General features: G+C 35.9%; 1 protein-coding gene across 1 annotated transcript in view; it reads left to right on the top strand.

Moving 5' to 3' along the window:
• The first annotated feature begins 1,322 nt into the window (after positions 1-1,322).
• Positions 1,323-24,632, top strand: part of LIN2 (Coproporphyrinogen III oxidase) — a 47,670-nt gene continuing 24,360 nt past the window's right edge. The window contains exon 1 of the mRNA XM_089825406.1: positions 1,323-2,057. Coding sequence (XP_089681532.1) covers positions 1,554-2,057 — 504 coding nt within the window. The 5' untranslated portion in view covers positions 1,323-1,553. The remainder of the gene's footprint in view (positions 2,058-24,632) is intronic.

Here is a 24,632-nt window from a genome sequence, read left to right as displayed (position 1 = left end):
TGTACAGGTTTGAATGCACCTTTCAGCCACATCATATATATTTCTACACTCAATTAGTAACTTTGGATAGGACACTACTTTGCCTTAGGAAACCCAACAACCTCAATTAAGCTACTTTTGAGCACTTTCTCTGCAATAGACCTGAGTTTTGCATTCTTGATTCAACCCACAACATTTTCCATATTTTTATCAATCAACATTTTATCAACTAACTCTAGGAGGAAACACATTAAACAAGTGGTTTTGTTCTCTTTTGGAACCTTGGGCCTAAACAAGGACATTTTGGTACTTGACAAAGAAATACCAGAAATTTATAATAGATGGAAATGAGAAAACTAGAAAACCCCTAACTATAGAGTAAGGAACTCAAAACAAGAAAATTATACAGAGACGGGATTTGGGACTCACAAGTTAATTTTACGCCACTTTCCTAAGAAGAGGAAGATGTTACCTCACCTTTGCTTTGTCACTTGCAACCACTAGTCATGTAAAGATTATGTAGTAAAGCTTTGAGTGATTATGACAGAAAGAAAATCTATTATAAAATTTCACTTGTGTGATATGCTTGATTGTATAATGGAAAGCCACATTGATTAGACAACATGCCACCGGTTTTGAATGTAACTTACTCCTCACACATACTAGTTTACTTCCACTGACACCCTTTTCGAAAAATCATTAAATGTACGTCTTCTCACTTTTCATGTGTACCAATTCATGATGACCATCTTCCACATGTAAAATCATTAAAGGTTGTCACTTGCGCAATTGAAGATAGGATCACATCATCTTAGGTGTGAGATTTATAGCTATGTAGACAATACCTAAGGAAACTTGGGAAGAAATAATGTCCATATTTTGCAAATAAGAGCAATAGAAACAAAATGACACCTTCATCATAGAATGCACAACTTACAAGGATATCCATACTCAATTATTTGACAAAATGCACAATTATTTGAGGAAGGAAATATCAACACAAGGACTAATTTTCTTGTCAAAATTAATAGAAAGAAGTCCAAGATAGGAAAAAGAATGAAGATAAATTAAGGATGTTTTTCTTGATTCTAAAGACTATTTAGTCTTGTAGAACCTTTCCTTCATTCACCATTTTATCTTCACCTTAAAAAAATACAAATAAAAAATAAATGAATAAATGATTAACATGAATTGACATAGTGATAGAGAACTTGCTCTCTTCCTTCTCTTTCCCTTGTCTTCCCAAAACATTAATTAAAAAAGACATTTTAATTCAAAAGCTAAATATTAACATTAAATTCATTTTAATTTTTGAAATTACACGCTGGCATATACCTCCACCTAAACCAGTTGCATTCCGAGTCCTGAAGATAGGGAGACTGTCAGGACTCTCAATCAAAACTTTGAAAGGCATTCTAACCATGGGCTTATCCGCACCCGGATTGAACACGCAGATTCATTCCTACTTACTGAAACGAGGCTCTCCAAACACAGATAAATTCTAGTGTTGACAAAGCTCATTGGAGTAGTTCTAGATTCAACTTCATTGCATTGATCGCTGTTTATTTTCCCAAATGTCGAGCGCCTTAGCCGTTTCTACAAGATTTTACCCCTCAAATCGCTTGTGTTCAAATCGGAGGAGCGGCAGCAGGCGCAATTCAAGGTTTACAGGCAGTAACATTTGTGTGAAGGCAACTGCAATCGAGAAAGAGTCGGTCATGGCGGAAAAACCAGAGACTTTTCTGCGCCAGACGGAAGAGTGGGACGTTTCTGTGCGAGCGCGTTTTGAGAAGACGATAAGAAAAGCGCAGGATGAAGTGTGCAGCGCGGTGGAGGCAGTTGATGGCTCAAAGTTTAGGGAGGACGTGTGGTCGAGGCCCGGTGGCGGTGGCGGCATCAGCCGCGTGCTACAGGACGGCAATGTATGGGAGAAGGCTGGGGTTAATGTCTCTGTCGTATATGGAAACATGCCCCCGGAAGCCTATCGCGCCGCCAATCCTGGAAAGGCTAATGCCAATGCCAACACCAATTCCAACAAATTGCCCTCAATTCCTTTCTTCGCCGCTGGAATTAGCTCGGTCAGTTTTTTTTTCCCTCCTTTAAATAGTTTTCTCTGTCAATTGTTGGATCAAAGACATGGCATCCACAAAAAACGCTTTGTCAATCTAGAACAGTCTTTGGTCAAAAGATTTCAACATTTTTCTCTATCAATTTTGAGATACAAGACATTGCATTTTTCTGAAAATCTTCCGAAAATTTCAACATTTGCCCTTCCCTATAGCATTTTTTTATCAACAAAGATTCAAGACTTTACATTTACTTGAAAAGCTTTGTCAATCGTAACGAGGCCTTGGCCGACAATCTTCAGTAGTTTCCCTTCCCTTTGGCTTTTACTTTACTACCAATTTAGAGATGCATTACCTATTGCTGTCCTGAAGAAATCAAGAAGTTTGTCCGTGAGAGATTTCATAACATCGTGTGGACAAAGCACATGGGGAGAAAAAAGTTCCACTATGTTAAGGGATTTAATCCCAATGCTTGTCACGAGGAAAAAGCGGATATCAAGTGGAAGGCCAAAATGCTCATAGCCCAGCTTAGGACTAGCCCTCACCACCTGAGATGCGAGATGGGAAGATGGAGAGTGCCAAAAGAGGAGTGGGAAGATAGGATCTGTCTATATTGTGACATGGGAGCCATTGAAACGGAATATGACTTTGTCATGGAATGCCCGATGTACAACGACATCAGGTCTGGGTATTCAGAGATATTAGAAAACAACAATTTAAGCCACCTCTTTGAGAAAAAACAGTTGTATAAGACCGCAAACTTGATCATCAACATGCACCAAAGAAGAGAAGAGTTAGTCAAAGAGTTACAGCTGGATTAGGTTGTAGTTAGCAGGTGGGTTCCACAGGGTGCTTTGGCCTTGTGGACGTTATTAAAATCCTTCATATCATATAATCTCCGACGGTTACTAGTGTAGTGAATAACTCCAAAAATTTGAAACTAACAGTTATAATTTTTCTCCAGAGAGACTTGGAACTTGTGGATCTAAGAATAAGCATGACTACACAACACAAAGTATTGATGCTTCGCAAATAATTTCATCTTAAACAAAATTGAAGGCAACAAATTTGGAGTTCTGAAACAGGTTACTTTTAAATGAATGTACCACTTTTTATACACTTAAATTCTTTGTTCTTCTTGCATAGACAAGTGCACATTTTTTTAGTTTGAAGGCCAGAATCCAAGACCTCATTTATTGGGATAAGTTAACTGTTATATGACCACTGTTAAGTTTGATGCCCGTGCTTTGCACACGATGCCCGTGCTTTGCACACATAATTTATAATGCAAACCAATTTTATATTAGGAAGGGGAATTACAATTGGTATCAGAGCATACTCCTCCTAGACCGTGAGACAAGCCTGCTTTAATCGCCATCTAATTAGGTTTAACTTTTCAGCCGTTCTTCTTAAGTTGGTAAAAAATAAAATCAAGTAGGCCAGCGTTGCATTTCTATATGTATGCACACTTAACTACATGTCTAACATGAACATTCATAATCTATATGTACTTTTCTACGTGTATTCTTTGTGCTTTTATGTACTGTTTCATGCCTTACATGTCTGACATGTATTTATTAATTTAAGTGTATTTACTATTGCTTCATGCTTTACGTGTCTGATGTGCATTTATGTACTGCTTCTCACCTTACTTGTCTGAAGTGTATTTAAGTGTATTGCTTCATGCTTCCTGTGTCTAACGTATGCTCATGCCTTATGCATATGACTCATGCCTTACATGTTTTCATGTGTAAGATTTATGCCTTGTGTGCATTCAGGTATGTGATTCGTGCCTTGTGTATGATTCATACCTTATGTATATTCCTGTCCATGATTCATGCTCTCTATGTGTATTTGTGTGTACGCTTCATGTTTTGGGTGTATTGTTCACTTCTACTTGCGTGCCTTCCATGGATACTCCATGCTTTAAGTGTACACTCCATGCTTTACCTGTCTTTATGTCTACACTCTGCATCATCTTGAATCTGTATGCTTGTTCCATGTATGTCGTATTTTTAGTGTGATTATTTGGTGTGTGTGCTTTGCATCATGTCTGATATGTTTTGATAACTGATTGAAAGGCCATATCCTTGCATTCAAATTAAGATAGGGTGCATGTCTCAGATTATCAAGGCTTTCCTTTGTGCAAACATGAGTTTCATGGTCTTCTAAATAACATTGGTAAGGCTATAGTAGAAACAACTTAGGGATTGTTGAACATGACAATGGCAGGAAGATAGGAAGGAAAGTGTGAGAATTCAAATGCTCGAACATCATGAAGTGATAGCATAAGATCTTTTCATGAGTATAGTAAGTTGCCTACAAATTGTCATAAAATGTGAAAGGAAATTTGTTATATAATAGCCATACAATCATGACAAACAATAAGCAATACACTACGTCATAGGACAATAACCGTGGAATCATGTAAGAAACAGTCTATAATAATTATCATCCTCTAGGACACACCCTTGACAAGAGAACATGGATTCATATAAAAAATCCACAAAATCAGTAACTACATCTCTCCAAACAGGACAGAATCAAATCAGAAAAGGGACACCCACAGAATATAATGAATCTGAAATAATAACCAACTTTAGGCCCCCATATTTATTAACAAATACCAAAAGGGATACCCACAAGTGCTAAGATTACCAAATTGTAGAAGATAAATCACACACCACAAGAGATATTGATGGCCCGAAATGCTCTAAAATTCAATCTATGATGCAAAAATAGGATAAACCTTGAGATAGGGTAATATCTTGAAATTATTCTTATGGAAGAAGCTACGACATGTCATTATCTTCATGAGATCCCAAACACACATCACACTCTTTTGTATATCCTTACAATGATGTTAACCTTCTTTACATAGGCCTCTTATTAATGCAATGGAGGAGTCAACAACCAACCCATATAAGCCTGTTATTTATCTAATATAATTCATATTACAATTTAACTAATTTGAGGGATGTGTCCTGCATTGTCAACAAATCCATGCCCCATATACATTATAATAAAATATACTTAGCTACATAATATGCTCCATCCTTGACATGTTTCATCCTTGAAGATGAAACATAAGAAGATAAACAACAAGATTGTTGCAAGTCTTTACAAACATTTGTGATCTTTGTGGTGGCTTTAGCTTGTCAATACCTAGATTGCATCATTGGTTACATTTTGTAGTACGCATTCGATAACATACTGCATTCATCCTTGAAACATAAGAAGATAAACAACAAGATTGTTGCAAGTCTTTACAAACATTTGTGATCTTTGTGGTGGCTTTAGCTTGTCAATACCTAGATTGCATCATTGGTTACATTTTGTAGTATGCATTTGATAACATACTTCATCATAGCATGTTCCCTTATTTTTCCATGTGCAACCGTCACCTCTATGATTCCATTAACCATTCTAATTGTGCCTTTGGTTTCATGTAGATCCAAATTGGTCGACTTGTTGATTCCATGTATTATCATTCCTCTAAGATGGTTTCTTTTTATGATTCTTGCCTCTCATAATAACATAAACTCCTATATATTGCACTCTTTACTATCCATGTAACCTTTGATATTTGTTTTGCTTACTTTTTATTGATAGGCAACTGGACGAAGCCTAGACTGATTATTAATATTTGTTGTAATTAATTATTATTATAATGTGTTAAGCTCGAGTGTACTTGAACCTAAGACCTCCCACTTGAGAGGCTCACAAGTTACCGATGTGTTATAGGCTCTTGGCTTGTTTTACTTGCTTTGTTGACAACCAATAAAAGGAACAAAATTTTCCTCCTTTTAAAAATTTTTCTTCTCAACATCTCCTCATGTTTGTCCTTTCATTACTATTGCGTTCACATGACCCCTGTGATTTTTCTCTTACCTATAAGGTGATATTAACTTACTATTATTCACAACTATACACAACAAGTTAGCATAAAAATTGTAGCAAAAAATGAGAGGAATCAAATACACAAACAACACAAATAATTTGGATAAACGTCCCTCAATAAAACCCCAATCTGGGGAAAACCAGTTTTCAACTCTGAGGTGTTTTATTAATATGCTTAGAAAATTGCTATTGAGTAATCGTTACAATTGTTTGCCTAGTATCGATAGTACTGCCAGTCTCCCCTCTGTCACTTGTTTAACTGCTAACAATTTCCTCTTTGTCAGTTGTTGAACCCCCATCTGGAACTCAGAAGATGGAAGTTTGTTCTTATTACACTGCCTCTTACCCAGTTTTCCTATACAACACCTTAATACAATAAATTATTTATAGTCTACATAATCTATTGGCTCCTCCGCCAAACTGCCAAACTGGGCCTTGTTGATAGTTCATGAAACCAATTGTTTGTTTGTTTGGTTCATGAAAATTTATTATTGGTCCATATATAGTGACTTGTATAGAACTACATTATATTTAGTGTGGGAGGCATCTAACCACTTTACTACAAATGAGACATAAATACCTTGGGACCTTTCTTTCAAAAACAAAATTTCTCAACCATTAGACTAACACAAGGGAATGATCGAGCTGAGGTGCTCAATATAATAGCAGCCTTTGGAAAATATGGGACACTATTCTTGTCTTGAATTCTGTTGCAACCTTCAATCTCAAATCCATCATTTCTCTCTTTTCCGATCTATTGCGGATGTCTTATGACATCTTTGTCAAGGGTGGGAATTGTGTTGGGAATTATTTTTATTTTATACCCTTGTAATATCCTGGGAAGAAAAATGAATTGTGGTTACAAACAAAACTTTGGAGAACTTGAATCAAAAGATGCAAACAAACTCTAGTCAATTTTCTAGGAGAGGAATTCAAATGGAGAGGTCAGTTATAAATGTAATCCTATTGGACATGTAAACGAATATATTTGATTATAACCTTGTTTTGAGTATCACCTTAGAGGAATAAATTCACCTTGTCTGGGACTATGTATCTCGAATCTGTTAGTTTATCAAATCCACATGGGATTGCTACTTATTAAAATCCAAATGTGTACACAAACAAGGATAAGACCAACTAGACCAAATACTTACAATTGAATGATAAAACTATGCTACATTATATAGTAGTATTAAATCCTCTGAGTATTTATATAAATGCTTGATCAATTATTTTTAAAATAGGTGACATACTTATGCTTCTATTATCACTAATTTGTATGAGAGAGAATATGATAAAGAGTTTGAAGTAGTGGTGAGAGGTCCATTCCTTTATTTTAGAATTTTTTTTATTCAACAGTTGTAGACTAAGTAATAATATCCACACATATAATAATAAAAATAATAAATTGTAGACAATAATCACACAGCACAAGAGATATTGATGGCCCAAGATGCTTTAAAATTTGATCTTTGATGCAAAAAGAGGATAAACCCTTTAGATAGGGTAACATCTTGCAATTATTCTTATGGAAGAAGCTCCTAACTGTCATTATCTTCATGAGATCCAAATACATATCACACTCTATCTTTAGAGTGATTTCAACCTTCTTTACACAGACCTCTTAATAATGCAATGGGGGAGTAAACAACTAACCCATGCACACCTCTTACCTAATACAATTCATGATAAAACTAAACTCATTTGAGAGATGTGTAATTCATGTTAACAACTCCATGCACTATATAAATTAATACTATAATATGTTATTGTTGTAGCTTCAATCGGATTGAATTGGTCTATAGTTTATCCCCTATGGTTATTGGGTAAGCATTATTGCAGTTGATTAATCATCAATTACACATACATACATACATATATATTGTTGGTAAAATGTTTAATGGAAATTAACTTACAATAACCAATATTGATTAACATAGAGACATGTCTCTTCTACTCCTATATATATGCATTCAAATCTGCACTTGGAAAACACATAAAACATATACAGTATCATTACATTTGTAGTGATCCTGATAAATCAACATGGTATCAGAGCTAGGCTACAGAAGTACAAAAGCTAGCAAAAGAAGAGATTATTAGGAGGGAATAAATAGGGATTGGATAGACATATCATAAGAGAACCATCGTATTGAGCAGAGTTTATATCGGTTACTAGGAAACTTTCATTTTCCTTGGCAGTCATTGGAAAGATTAGAAAAGTAACACATTCTATTCAACATGTCAAATCATATCTGCCGCTTGTACGTTGCATCTGTAGCCATTTTGGAATGAGAGCGAAAGGTAGCGACTATATAAATGGTGGTTTGAAGAGATTTTGATATGGAAGTCCACCACACATAGGAAGAGTTGATGATTCCCACAGCAATATATCGTGTTGGAAGATAAATAAAATGCAGTTGTAATAAGAACAAATGCAATTTAACTTTCCTCCGATGGAGATCTGGAAAGTAAAAAATATAAAAGAAAAGTGAGCTTCCTTATGGGCTCAACCCATCCAAAATTCTCACGTGGTTTACACCACGCTAGTGATGCAAATAGCCAGTCACTTTACACACCCATGACCAAGAAGATATCGTGGAGATATCTTTCCTCTCTGCAACTTGATATATCACAAGTTTATTCAATGGAAAGAATCCTTTATAAATCTCAAAAGATTCTCAAAGTATGTAGAGGTTTTCATTGAGCCCACATGCTTCAATTGCAACATCCTTCCAGCAATTGGGCCCGTCTGCTACAAAAACTCCTAGAAGTGGCAACCAATTATCTTGCCCATCTGGAGAAGGATAGCCTACACATTCTACAATAGATGAAAAAAGCGAAGAAATTGTCAATGATTGAACATGGACTCATCATAATTAAAGGCTATGAGATCTAATAACACTAATGTCAATATTAAAATAATAGAGGGGAATTTCCTTAAAGATCACCTTTTTGCGTGCACTCTAAAGTGAGTTACAAATGGCGCCCAAGTGCAGAATGGAAGATATGAAGAATTTAGTCAGTGTAAGGGGAAAATATTTAAATGGGACCGGTTAGCCTTTGAAGGAATAAGCAATCCGCCATCAATGATCAAACACCATCGAACATTAAAGTGAGGGAATCACGCCCTTGCTTGATTTTTCATATATTGGTTGTTACTAGTTGTAGACAATTAATATATTGGTCTCTATGAATTATATCAAGCACCTACCATTCTCACTAATATGGTTGGAAACTATAGTCACTAATATTTGGTCGATGGACTATCATTGCAGTATCATTAGATTGGATTGGCATTGATTAATAGTCCGCTATAGTCATGCCCAGATTAGATGTGCATTCAATAGAGATAGTGGATATATTTATAGAGAGAAGAGATTGCTTTTGTCGGTTCAAACAATTAGAAGCCAGCAAATAGACTGATCGATATTTTAATTACAAATCAAGCATCAACACATGGAGGGAATTTATAAGGTGAAGACTAAGGTAATGGGCAATGGGGCCGATAAGGTTAAGAGGACATCTTCACAGTTTCATCAAAAATGAAACGCAAGAAGGTTATAAAACAAATAAACATAGAAGTTACCGTGAAAGAAGAAGATGGAATGGCTCTGCCACGATGTGTCATCTCACACCTATTTTAACATTGAAAACCAAAAGGAGACCATATGCTTGACGCATGGACAAACTCGAAGGATATACACAAATATTAAAATAACATTCAGCAATCAGCAATGAATTGTGTGTTAACAATGAAAGTTTGATATGTGCGTTGAACATTCAAAGAGTCGGGGAGTCTGCAATTCTCGAGGGACCTAAATGAAGAAGATTAAAATCAAAACGATTAAGTTAAACCATTGTTGTTTATATGATATGAGTTACAAGTGTCTAAACCTGTTGAGTTGATGATCTGGGTTTATATTAAGATACTTCTTTTTGTGGTTCAGTTGTTTTGGTGGTATTGTCCACGATGGAGGTAGTTGGTAGTTAGTTGCTTTTATATATATATATATATATATATATATAAAATAAGCCAAGAGATATCCTTTTCGAGGCGCTTAATTTTATAATCCCATAATTTTCATCATCGCATATTTATGTAAGTCTAAGAGGCGTGAGGAAATGATTCGAGACTCTTGATCCGCCTCATTTTTTACTTCCATTTCTTCTCTGTAATTTTCACAATTTTAATTATATTTAGTCTATTTCTTTTTTTTTTTGACATGTAAATGAACATCAAATTTTTTTCAAAAGGGAAAATGTTTACATTGAAGATTGCTACCACTGTAGAAAGCTTCTCGGCTTAATAACGAAACAAAAACATCCCAACCTATGGTTCATCAATTGATTTCCTCTGTAAATTCATTCATATTCATTCCATGAGAGACAACAATATAGATGATTTGAAATGAAAGTCTAGAAGATAATATTATATAAGTGGAGACTAGCGAAACTCTGAAAATATGTACTACTGTAGAAGAATTTGAAGGGATTGGCTGGACTTTATTAGGGGACTGTATTTGATTTGGAAGGGTGTTATTCGGATCATTATAACAGATTGGGTTAGTTGATTGATATTGCCACAGAGATTTGATAAGACTGCCAAATGTTATATTGTCTAATATTGGAAGCTGAAAATTATATATGAGGATTGGTGGATGCTTACCAGGTTTTAGATTTGTTGAAGATTTTGCATGGCAATCAAAGTTGATGATACATGCAGCTTACTGGATGAGATGTTATACAAAGGTCTTAAGCCAGATGTTTTTTGGAGGTTTGGAATGACATGTAGAGTAGAGGCTTTTATATGTTCATGTCCGTGCAAATATACACTGAGATCATAGATGGATTATAGGCTTTCTCCTAAAGCAAATTGGAAGAAATGATCTAACTCTATAAAATGGAATGAGTTGGAATCTTACGTTGTACAGGGGATAATAATAACCAATGTTCCATTCCCACTTGAACCATTTGTAGAGGGGAGATGTCAGGGAAGGGACATCATCAGGGTTTCAAATTTGAATCATCCTTTCATTTGATATATGGGCCTTCATTGGAGCAATTTGCGGCAAGGATGTTGATGTGCATAGGGATATTCTTCCAAGAAAAGAAGAATGATGCATTAGGAATTTTGTTGAGTTATATTTGTGGGTGATAACATATAGGACTATGAAATAAAGACAAGACAAGGGGCTCTTCCATCAAGAGGGAGTCTGACACTTCTTCAAAGGGAATGTTGGACGAGGAGCTCAAAAGATTGATATTCAGTGAGAGTCTAAAATTAAATGTGAGTGATTGCATGATTTTGATGGGCCTACCCCTGTGTACATCATGAGGAAGTAACGACTTGTTACCACAAAGTCGGAAGTGATATCAGATTTAGAGGGAGTTCGACAATTTATCTCAGGCATTTTTGGACGAAGAGAGCTTATGAGGGAGCAACTAGAGTATCTTACTTTCTAGGATCTTTGTTCAGAGGGAGAATTTTGAGGTGCAATTCTTTGTTATGAGTTCTTCTCTATGAAAGAAAAGTTCGAGGTGAAATTCCTTGTAATGCATTCTTCTCTGTAAGAGAGAAGGTTGTGGTGAAAACCCTTGTTCCACCCTCTAGAAGTAGTTATGGTGGATCCACCCTCTGACATGGTTTATGGTAGATATCATGTGAGTTACTACATGATTTTGTTGGATAACATCATGAAAGGTGATGATCTTTCATTGATGTATTTGTGAGATTGCTATTGTAAGGTAATGATCGTAACAATGGCTTGACCTGTTATCATGACGGACTACATTAAGTTACTATCTTGGAATGTGCCAGAGATCATGATAACGAACGTATCATGATAGACTACATTAAGTTTTTGCCCCAGAATGTGCCGGAGATAATGATACTTGTCATGATGGAGATCATGACATCCTGATTACCTTGTCTCTTACAGAGAAGAATGCATTACAAGGAATTTCACCTCGAACTTTTCTTTCGTAGAGAAGAACTCATAACAAGGAATTGCACCTCAAAATTCTCCCTCTGAACAAAGATCCTAGAAAGTTAGATCCTCTAGCTGCTCCCTTAGAAGCTCTCTTCGTCCAAAAATGCCTGAGATAAACTGTCGGACTCCCTCTGAATCTGATATCACATTTTACTATTACATTCTTGCATTCTCTTATCCTGATGATGGATCATGGAGTTTGATTTGAAAAGTTGATGCTAAAAAAACACACACAATCAAATCTATAAACAAAATTTATATTTCAAATGGATTGTGGAAATCTGATAAGATTACTTGTTATTTCATAGACTACATTCAATTGCTGTCCTGGAGTGCGCCGAAGATTAGATAACACATTATTTTGATAGGCATCATGAACTTGATGCTAGTGCACATACCACAAGAATTTGAGAGTGATAAATATCATATCATTGATATTCCTTGTTGAATCATATTTCAAATGATATCAAAAGATAACATCTATTTTGATGGATATATGTTGATATCCTTAAATATGTTTTTTTTAAGAATATCATATTGAGATGATATCTCTCTATGTGCTTGAGAGTATAATGTGTTCTATAACAATCCTCCCTAGCTAAGAGAGTGTTAATGTTGCAGCCTCAGTCGGATTGAATTGATCTAGAGTCAATCCCATATGGTTATTGGTTGAACATATTGTAGTTGATCAATCATCAATATATATATTGTTGTTAATAATGTCTAATGGAAACTAACTTACAATAACCAATATTGATTAACATAGAGACATGTCTCTTCTACTCCTATATATATGCATTCAAATTTGCACTTGGAAAACACATAAAACATATATAGTGCCATTATATTTGCAGCGATCCTGATAAATCAACATAATATACTTAGGTACATAGTGTGCTCCTTCCATGACATGTTTCATCCTTGAAACATGAGAAGATAAACGACAATATTGTTGCAAACCATTACATAAATGACCAAGTAGTACCACCCAACCATCCATTTGTAATCTTTGTGGTGGTTTTAGCTGGGCAATGCCTAGATTGCATCGTTGGTTACATTTTTTGGTTCTCATTTGATTACATTTTTCATTATTATACACTCTTATTTTTGCAATGCACAATCATCACTTCTATGATGCCACTTATCATTCTAATTGTTCTGATTTCAAGTAGATCCAAATTGATTGACTTGTTGATTCCATTTATTATCATGCCTCTCATAATAATGTGAATTCCTATATGTTGCACTATTTACTATCCATGCAACCTTTGGTTATTCACCATTTGTTTTTCCTTTCTTTGTTAGCAACCAAGGAACAATTTTATCCCCTTTCTTCTACCAAGACATCTCTTCATGTTTGTCCTTTTGTTACTTTTTGGTGCACTCATTAGTAGCTTTTGGAACTTGCTCTACCTTGACTTTTTTTTCATCCTTAGTATAATGTAACTTTTTCCTCCTACTGAAAGTTCCATGAATTGTTACACTATTGTATCTTCCTTCTTTGAAGCTGAAGTGTGTGGACTTGTCTCCTTCATCTTCTTTTATCATCATTTTTTCTTCCTCTTTCCTTTTCTTCTATTTCCTTCTCTTCTTCTCGATCATTATCATTCTTAGCTTTTACTCTTTTTTTTTCCATCATATCCACATCAACTACTATTTTTTTTGGTACCAAAAATTAAAAAATGCTTGATCCTATATATCAAAAGAAGAAATGTTCATATGTTGACAATACCTTATTTTGATAAATGAGTAAGTATTTACATTATCCATAAAACATAATATCATACAAAATCACAAAAAAAAGGTGGGTGAAAGAAATCACACTCTAAATCTAAGTGAAGCCAAGCCCAATGTGTGCCAAAAAAAAGTTGTGAAAAATCTATCCCACTAGAGGTGGAAGTGAGTCATTGTACTTTGGGTTCTCCGTAAATGTTTAGTTTTCAATTCATGCAAGAGAAGCTTTCAATAAGAAATCACACCTTCTTATTTTCCTTCTATCATTGGCTATGTATCACACACAAGTAAAATAGCTAAAGCAAGCCAAGTAAGCTTACTAGAATTTGGTTATCCTACAAATCCATAATTATAGGCTGAGGGTAAATAAGCTTATCCCTAGACCTTCATGTTTGGAAGGTTCGGAAGCATGGGATCTCGACGTTTCTCCTTGTTTTCAATGACACTGCATAAAGAAAGGGTCGTATGGGAGAAGTGACATTTGCAATGTGGAGCCACACGTCATTCCACACCACAAACAATTCCTTGGGACCTCACACATATTGTATGGCAAACTAAAGAAGCAGTTCATTCCTGTTGACTAGGAGCTTGATTTGTTTAAGAAGATGCATGGGTTAAAGCAAGCAGGAAAATCAGTCTAGGAATATACGGAGGAGTTTTATCGACTTCTGATTAGAGCAGGGCATGCAGAAGCAAATCAGGAGAAGGTTGCTTGTTATATCAGTGGGTTACGACCTAGCATCCAAGAGGAATTAAGTTTGGTAAGAATGACCAGCGTTGAAGAGCATACCAGTTTGCCCTATGAGTTGAAGAGAAGCTAAATAAAAAGTTTGAGGGGAGACAAAGAGGGCGCAGTCAAGGAGGAAGGGGCAGTTGTAGGTCATCTGGAGGTCGAAATGAGACCTAAAGAAAAAATGAAGATGTGGGTACTAGCAGGAACCAGAGGAATGAGGATTTCAACCGCTCTCGTGATCAAAACTTTGGAGATCAGAGAGGAAGAGGTAGAGGATGTGGACAAGGTTCAGGAAGCGGAGGTTTCCGTGGTACTTGTTTCCATTGCAATGAACAAGGCCATCGTGCCTTTGAATGCGCCCAAAGACAAGGAAGAACAAATAGGAGAGCTGAGGGCCAAGCTAGGGTTGCTCATGTGGATGAGGATGCACAATCATCACATTCAGAGGATGCAAAAAGAGGAGGGACTTTAGTAAATGAAAGGGTTCTACTAAGTGGGGAGATTGAACCGGGACAAAGGCGGATTTTATTTTGTACCAGGTGCAAATGTGAGAATAAATGTTGTGATGTGATCATTGATGGTGGCAGTACTGACAACTTGGTGTCAGAAGAGATGGTCTCTAAGCTGAAGCTCAAGAGGGAGAAACACCCCCAACCCTATCGGATCGCTTGGGTGAAGGATGATCATAAGGTCCTGGTAAGTGAACAATGTTTAGTGAAGTTCAAAATTGGGAGTTACCATGATGAAGTTCTCTGTGATATTATTCCAATGGATGTCTGCCATCTATTGTTGGGAAGACCGTGGCAATTTGACAGGCATGCAGTACATGATGGTCATGCAAACACATACTCTCTAACAAAGGATGGAGTTCGCCACAAACTGAAGCCCATGGTAAAGGAAGGTGAAAAGGTATGTAGCAGTGCTAGGATCTGTCTTGTTGATGGAAGAAAATTTTTAGATGGCATGAAACATCAGCATATGTGCTATGCTTTGATTCCTAGAAAAGATAAGGAAGGTAGTAGTGAAATACCACTTGAAGTTTCAGATTTATTAAGTGAGTTTGGAGATATCATTTCTGATAATGTTCCAGAAGGACTGCCACCAGTAAGGCAAATCAGTCATCAGATAGATTTAATCCCTACAGCTAGTTTGCCTAACAAGGCGGCTCATAGGATGAATCCTACTGAAACTGAGGAGCTAAACAGATAGGTTCAGGAGCTATTGAAGAAGGGTTTGATTCGAGAGAGCCTGAGTCCATGTGCAGTACTTGCAATACTGGCACCAAAGAAGGATGGAGAGTGGAGAATGTGTACGGACTCTCAAGCTATAAATAGGATAATCATCAAGTATCGGTTTCATTTGCCAAGAATGGATGATCTTATGGACTGCTTGAGTGGAGCTCAGTACTTCACAAAGATAGATCTCAAAAGTGGCTATCATTAGATACGGATTTGAGAAGGAGATGAGTGGAACACTGCCTTCAAGACCAAGGAGGGTCTTTATGAGTGGCTAGTCATGCCCTTTGGATTGACGAACGCCCCAAGCACCTTCATGCGGCTTATGAATGAGGTACTTAAGAAGTTCTTGGAAAAATTTGTTATTGTTTATTTGGATGATATTTTAATTTTCAGCAAGACTTTGGAAGAACATTTATTGCATATTCATAGTGTCCTTGAAAGGTTAAGGGAAGAGAAACTGTTAATTAATCTGAAGAAGTGTATCTTTGCAAAAAGTCTACTTGGGGTTTGTTATATCACCTGAAGGTCTTAAAACGGATCCAGAGAAGGTAAAAGCCATCTTGGAATGGCCTACTCCAAGGTCTGCTACTGAGGTGAGATCATTTTATGGTCTGCTTAGTTTTTACAGAAAATTCATTAAGAATTTCAGTGGCATATGTGCACCCCTGACTGACACAATAAGAGGGGATAGAAAAGAGTTCAAATGGACTGTGGCAGCTGCGAGAAGTTTTGAATTGCTGAAGAAGAAGGTGAACGAACAACCTGTGTTGGCACTTCCTGATTTTAGCAAGGTGTTCCAGGTGGATTGTGATGCTAGTGGCAGCACTATTGGGGCTGTATTAAGCCAAGAAGGTAAGCCTATTGCATATTTTAGTGAAAAATTGAATGATGCAAAAAAGAAGTATTATGTTTATGATCAAGAGTTCTATGCAATAGTTCAGGCCTTAAAGAAATGGAGGCATTATTTATTGCCAAAGGAATTTGTTTTATATATTGATCACCAGGCATTACAGTATCTAAATAGCCAAGGTAAATTGAATCAGAGGCATATGAAGTGGGTAGAGTTCTTGCAGAGCTATACATCTCTGTTGAAGCATTATGTTCAGTTTGTTCTTGGGAGTGAGCATGCTGATTGGATGGTTGAGATTCTGGTGTTTGATAGAGTGATGCAGATGTGGAGGATTTGCACGTTGGTTTTTTTGTCCCTATTGAGGTGGAAGCCTTTGGTGAAGATGAAGATGGTGGTAGATCTTTCTTTTTGGCGTCAAAGTGTGGGACACACTTTTCTATCTACCAGGGGAGTCTGATGCAGGAGCATCTTGCATGAGAAAATTTAGTAAATTTTTTTTTTTAAAAATAAAAAATAAAAAATTGGAGGAGAGAGAAAGTGACGAAAATTAGAGGAAAAAAATAAATAAATAAAAAGGGAAAAAGAGAAAAAGAAAAAAAAGAGGAATTTCTATTTTCGAGGTGCACAGGTGGCATAATAGAAAAAAAAAAAATGGTTGCAATTCCATTTATCGAGGTGTGGGTAGAATTCTAGAAAGTTATGAATATTGTAGAAAGTTGTGGATATTGTAGAAGGTTATGGAAGTTGTAGAAGGTTGTGGATATTGTGTAGGAGGAATTCTAGAAGGTTGTGGATAAGTCATGCATTGGGTGGTAAGTGCCTATTTAAGCAAGGCATATGAGCATTTCTAATCAAGCTTGAGAAATAGAAGCTTGGAAAGGTGAAAGCTCGAGAAGGAGAAGCTCGAGAAGTAGAAGCTGTGGAAGGTAAAGCTTTGGAAGGTGTGAAGGCTTCAAGGTGTGAAAGAGGAGGAGGAAGTGAAGAGTGAGTTTTCCTGAGTGTGTGGATAGAGCGTCGAAGGTGAGGTAGTTTACAACAGGATTGTGATAAAGTTGTGAGTGTGTGCACAGAGCGCAGAACGTGAGGCAGTTTACACTTGGATCTTGGATAAAATTGGAGAAGAGCTAGTGGCTGCAGTTTAGAAACAAGGAGGTTGCTTGGTGGCTTGCGAGCACAAGTTGAGATCTTGGAGGTTTCTGTAGAAAGGTTATTGTAATTGCTAAGGATTTTCAAGTTTAATAAAATTTTGGGAAGCATTTTATCTCTCTTGTCTCTATATTTTGGCATTCTTGGTTATGAGTTGGTAAGGGTGGTGTGGCCCTTCATCAAGTGGTATCAGAGCAATACCTTCATCATAAGTTGAAGGATATACACTTTAGAGATTATAGCAATAAGCTTCTTGTAAAAAATAATTATAAATGAATATTATATAAATGATGATCATTACATTCTATAAAGTTTGTGTTATAGCAATGATGCTCACTACATTCTATAAAGTTTGTGTTATGACAACGATGATTGTCACATTCTATTTAATGTGTGAAATCCCTTCAAATGCTCTATCATGATTTGAATCAACAATTCTCGTCTTTATTCTATCAAATTGTGACAATGCACCATTTATTGTGTATAAAAAATTCACACTTAAATTTATACTCCTTATACTCTAGTAATGATTGCTACATCACTGTTAGGCAATTAATTAATTAATTTTTTGGGGACAATCAAGGTGAGAAAAGTTATTGATTTTTTGTGCACTTTAAGAAAGCTTTTGACATGATACTGTTAGAAAGTAAATTCCACCAACATAACTAGGGGGGGGGGGAGGGTGAATCATGCAATGACACAAGATTTGTTAACATAGAATCATGTACAATGACACAAGATCTGTTACCTATAGAAACCCTTTATCAAAGGGAAAACCCTAGTGGGAGTGATGCCCACAAGATGATGTACTAATATAAAAATTCCTTGTGAAAGGGTAAGAGTCTTTTAAGGGCCAATTACATACAATCAATACATGTAGTCCATGTAAGGAGACTTTGAATCCTTGCTAGAGGATTCCAACCTTGTTAGGAGTTGATAGGAAGTCAATTGAACCCATTGTCCAAATTGCTTCAGAACTTTCTTCACAAAACAATTCTTTAGGATAACATATCCAAGGGTGAACTGACAAATACAACAACTTGTTTTCCAATACAATTCCTTTGAAGTTCTCAATACATCCTCAACATCATCCTTGGCTCTAATCTCATCAAGTTCGCATCCTCAACATCAATACAATTACAATTACACATATGACACTTACAACCAAAGAAAACATCTTTCCTTTATACCAAGTCCTAACAACTAATTGAGTTGGCCTTGAGGCTTCCCTAATGTACAATGAATAATGTAGGACCTCATTAAGATATTACATTGTATATTACATTACATTTACAACTTCCAAAATAAATCCAACCAAATAGTCGACTAGCAGTGAATCAATCTTACATTAACCTTCAGTGGCCTTCACCAATTAAACTCTAGATTTTGCTACCTCGAACACATCATCATGAACATGTCTTCAACGGTTAACCATAACCCAAGTCCGTTAATTCAAATTTCATCTTGCTTAACAAATGCATTTCATTTACCAGTAAACAGTTTCCTTTGTACTACTCTATGACCAGTCTTCACATAATCAACTGTAACTCACACAATCCTTTAAATAACTTTCCGTGAACAAGATATAACATTAAGGCATATCCACAAACACGATTCTAAATCCCCAGAGCATAACTCTTCACTTGCTGACCTCGCTGATCAAATCTGCCTTTGCAACTTTGATTGTTATAACCAGAAAGCATATATGTTGACATCAATGACAAACCGAGTGATGATTGCAATACATAAGCACTCAATCATCTCCCCAATCATACTAACAATCTCTCCCTTTGGCATTGATGTCAACATATGATAAAAAACCATCAACCTAAAATATCAATCTGAAATGCTCCCCCATTGACATCAATCAACTACTAAAAACTTTCCTGATAGATATTACTCTCTCATCTGAACACTTCTCCCCCATACACACATAAGATTTTTCATGTATTACTCTTCACTATTGACATCGATGACAAAGGTGCCTTTATGCCACTCTAAGAAGTTCAATCATCTCCAATAAAACCTAAAAAAGTGAAAATTCCAAGTGCCAAAAGGCACTGTTATACAAAACTTTACCAAAGAGTTTTCAATTACTCTGCTGAAAAGTGACTACTCCCCAAAAGGAAGCATCACCAAACATATAGTCCAGGTGTAAGAAAATGCTCTAAATATCCTGCATCAATTACTCTAAAGAAGGTTGGGAAATTACCCCAAGCATGCCTCCAAGGTACTCAAAAGTATCCTTAGCCAAAGGTTTAGTAAAGATGTCTGTAATTTGTTCCTTTGTACTAACATACTCCAATATGGTTTCCTTCTCCGCTACCTTCTCTCTCAAAAGTGATACTTTATAGAAGCGTCTTTAGTCTTTGAGTGTAGTATTGGATTCTTTGACATACTAATTGTACTTGTGTTATCACAATGAATGATATTAGGCTCTCGAAACTCAATACCTATGTCCTTTAACGTTTGCTTCATCAAAATGATCTGATTATAGTTGTTTGCTGCTGCTACTGCTTCTACTATAGATTGTGATACACAGTCCTATTTCTTGCCAAACCATGAAACCAACCTTTCTCCCAAGAAGAATGCTCCTCCACCGATACTCTTTCTATCATCCACATTTCCTACCCAATTTGCATCAATGTATGCACATAAGGTAAAATCATGTGATCTATCATACCATAACCCATAATCTGATGTACCCTTCAAATATCTGAAACCTCTTTACTACTACTAAGTGTGTCTCTTTAGAATATGCTTGGAATCTTGCCACAATCCCAACTACATTAGCTATATCTGGTCTTGTGTGAGTTAGATATTGTAATCCTTCGATCCTTGATCTGTACTTTGTTTACATTGCACTAGGTGATTAATCTTTGCTTGACAATTTACATCTTGTAACCATAGGTGTTTGAATGATCTTACAATTTTCTAATCCAAACCTTGTCAAAAGATCTCTTACTACATTTGTAGTACTAATCTTCACAATATTATCAAAGTTTATATGACAATCTCTTATGCCACAACTGTCATCCACTTTAGCAACCAAACATGTCATCTCAATAGGATTCAATTGAAAAACATTACCTTTAGTCCTTGTACCTATTCCAATCAGTTTACCATCCTTATACTTGATTATGTATGTCTTCTTAGTGAATTGCAAAAGATATCCAATATCAACAAGCTGTCCAACACTCAACAAGTTATGTTTCAATATATCAACAAAATAGACATCTTTAGTGTTAGTTTGTCCATCAAGTGTAATAGATCCTTTTCCTTTAATAGGACATGGTGCATTGTTACCAACTCTAACTACTCCATCATAACTGTTAATTTCAACAAATTTATTCATGTCACGAGTCATATGTTGAGAGCATCCACTATCTATAATCCAATTGTCCTTTTCTTTTCTACATGTGATACTAATGCTTTTTCTTCTTTTTCAGGACTGACTTCCTTAATAGAAACAAATCTAATTTCATCATCCTCATCATCACTTTCTAGGAATTTATAGCTTTGAAATCAAATTCATCATCTTCATCAACAAAGAAGCAATTTTTTGTAATCTTAGATTTGTAGGGATTCTTAGGTTTCACCTTCCTTTCTCTCATAGGACATTGGTATGAAAATGAATAAATTCTTTACAAGTCCAACAAGCAAAAGATTTTTTAGCTCTAGGTTCTTTTTTCATGAGTAATGCAAGACCTTCATTAATCTTTCTTTCTTCCTCTTGCTTAATAGCCCAATCTCTAGCATAGTCTCCACTCATGCTTGCATTCTTGGTTAAAGTTCTCTTGTCCAACTACGCATCAGTTCTAAAAGCAATCTTTGTTCTTGTTTGATTCCGATTTCTGATTTTGCTTCAATCTCTATGCAAATGCTTATAACTTCACAAACAATGTTTCTCTATTAAAGTTAGATGTGACAGTAATGAGTTCTTCTACAAGTATTACCTTGTTTTCATAAGCAGGTGACAAAGACTTCAAGATCTTCCATATTACTTCTTCCTCTATAATAGTTCTATCACAACTCTTGATCCCTGCAACAATCTCTACTATCCTTCAAAATATGACCTTATAGTTTCATCTTCCTACATTCTAGCACTATCAAGCATATCTTTCCAATTTCGTAGCTCATATTTCTTTGCATACCGTTCACCTTCAAAAAGAGCTTGGAATATAATCTAAATGTCATGAGCAAGATGTAAGTTCTTTCCCTCAACAAATTCTTTCTAACAACTATTCGTGGAGGTGGTTATCACTAAAACAAGGGGTTGACCAAGGTAGACCCCTTCATAGCCATCCACATACACCAATTCCGTAACAGACTAGGAGGTTATCAAATTTGTGACCATAAATCTAGAAACTACTCGCCAAGACCTTTTTGAAGAATTTGGTCGACTTTTCTGATTAAATACATTTGGTACCCATACCCATCTTACACTTCTCATTTAATCAATTAGTTCAATTTTTCATTTATATTGCATATCTTTAACCGAATTACACTGCACGAAAGAGGCCTTTCTTTTGTACTTCTTTGGTATAACTTCTGTTTAGCATTGACATCCCTTTATCATACTTGGGTTTTGCTAATCTAACTTGGGTCATATTGAGAGTTATGCTTGGAAGCCTCTCTTTCTCGTATGTTTAATGGCTTAGGGAGAAAGTGTTAAATTTTTCTTATCCTATTTGTATTATTAGACTGATTGATGTCATTTTCCCCTTGAACATTTTGGTGAACTTGACGTTAACCCTCCTTGTTTGATTGCGGTAGTTAGATCTTTCCTTTCGTGCATTGCATTTATGTTTGTGCAGTTAGATTTCATAAACATGAAAATACACAAAATTAAATAAAATTGCTTTGTTAGATTTGTACTTCATTTTTGCTTAAGGAAAAAATTCAAAAAATAATTGCATTTCATTTCATTGTGAGTAGTTTGTTTTACTTTTTAGATATATGGTTTCTTTGATGAGTACTTTGATGATACGTTTGTTAGTAAACCTCGTGAGGTTTCTAGTAGTGAAGTGTTGGATGTAACAAATGAGATCTTAATTGCAAGTTAAGCCACCTCTTTGAGGAAAAATAGTTGTACAAGACCACAAACTTGATCATCAACATGCACCGAAGAAGAGAAGAGTTAGTCAAAGAGTTACAGATGGATTAGGTTGTAGTTAGCAGGCGGGTCCCATAGGCTGCTTTGGCCTTATGGACGTTATTAAAATCCTTCATATCATTCCTCTGTCATCTTCCTCTACATCTTTCTAAGCCAACCTTTATGATAGGCTTTTATCATAGCTGCCTTTGTGTGAGACTGTTTGTAATGTTGAGTTTTTTAAACCAGTTCTATTTTCTAAGCCTCTTATAAATCTCAAAGGGTGTCCTTAACAACCACTAATTACTCTCGAGGGTTGTCCTCCAAATAATGAGCCTCTTATAGTTCTTATTATGCTCATTGTTTGGAGGACAACACTTGAGAGTAATGAGTAGTTGTTAAGGACACCCTCTTCTTCCACTTTATCCAAGGATGATTGGGGTACTTTAGATTTTACTCTTACCTTAATTGGAGAATACCGGGTTTCTGACCTTTCATTTATGAAACCACAAAAACCTAAAACTGAAAAAGTTGTTTCCACTCCTCTTTTAGAATAGTTGAGTAATAACTTTGTTACTGCTTCATATAATGAGACTATTGAAACTATTAACGTGATTATTAAGACATAGTGACCTATGAAGCTCCTTTGACTCTTTCTGATATGGCTCTGCTCATTAGGGTCCTAGTTATCATTTTCTCGCTAAACATGGTTTTAATGGTCGAGGTTGTGGGAAGTTTGAACAAGAATACATGTTCCCCTAACAAATGATGGCTGTGACATACTTATGGTTTGGGATTGAATCCTTATAAGAAACCTTCCTTCTTTCCAAATGTAAATCACATTTGTAGCGGTCCTCTGAAACTAACAAACCCACATCTTAGCCTTCTTTGGATATCTTTTCCTCAAATGACACTGTAGAAAAATTCATGAGGGTATATGAGGATTTGCCTCCTTTTCATCACAATAGGAGAAGGCCATACTATTTGAACACTAATGGATATATTGGGGAAGAGTGATTCCAAACAATATTTTGATCCTGTAACCTCAAAAATTTCTAAGCCTTAAAATACTTTTTATTCTTGTCGAATAAAGTATGCTAGCTACTCATTCACATCAAATCGAAAGTAATAACAAGAATAATTGACTAACTGCATTCACATGATAAGGACTTACTATCAACTAATGATTAGCTATCTTTTGATAAGCTAGATGAATCGATCATTAGATTAGCTAAAATATATTGCACATGATAAAATACACAAGTTCTAACTACAATATTCTAACCACCTTTCCAAATATACAAAAAAGTATCTGCATTAAGTTGAACAACTGAAACTGAAATAAGATGCAATTGGAAAAGCAGAAAGAGATACTAACAAGGTTCAAATCACACCATGACAAGTAATGTTGAATCTGATTTGTTTTGTGTGTGCAAGTCTTGGCATTTAGAGGAGAGAAAAAGCACTAACAACGGCTTAACCTCCCAACCATGGACCAAGTGTAATCCCCACTCATTCTCAACTAAGAATGACCCTACCCTGCACGAGATAGGGCATGTATACACCATATCGTCTTGTTGCCTGAGCATCCTGGTGTTAGATTTGTCAACTACATAGTTGGCTAGATTGTGGGTACCTCCTAGCAGGCTATTCATTCGGATATGAGTTATTCTGACCTTTGGTGATCATAGCAGCATCATCCACCACTAAACCTACCCTAGCTAGGGATATCCGATGGACACTATGTGCTTGATCACCCACCGCTCAACTTGACAAACATAACCAATACCCAATACCACCATGAGCTGACTAGATTACTAGATTACTAATTTTCAAGTCGTAATTCTTCATAGTTCTAATGCATTCTTCCATTCTCTGCACGTTAATTATCTTGTCCA

The sequence above is a fragment of the Cupressus sempervirens genome, chromosome 4 (genome assembly GCF_028749045.1).
Source record: "Cupressus sempervirens isolate cs-2001-9-10 chromosome 4, ASM2874904v1, whole genome shotgun sequence".
Taxonomy (NCBI): Eukaryota; Viridiplantae; Streptophyta; class Pinopsida; order Cupressales; family Cupressaceae; genus Cupressus; species Cupressus sempervirens.
This window is presented reverse-complemented; position numbering and strand designations above follow the sequence as displayed.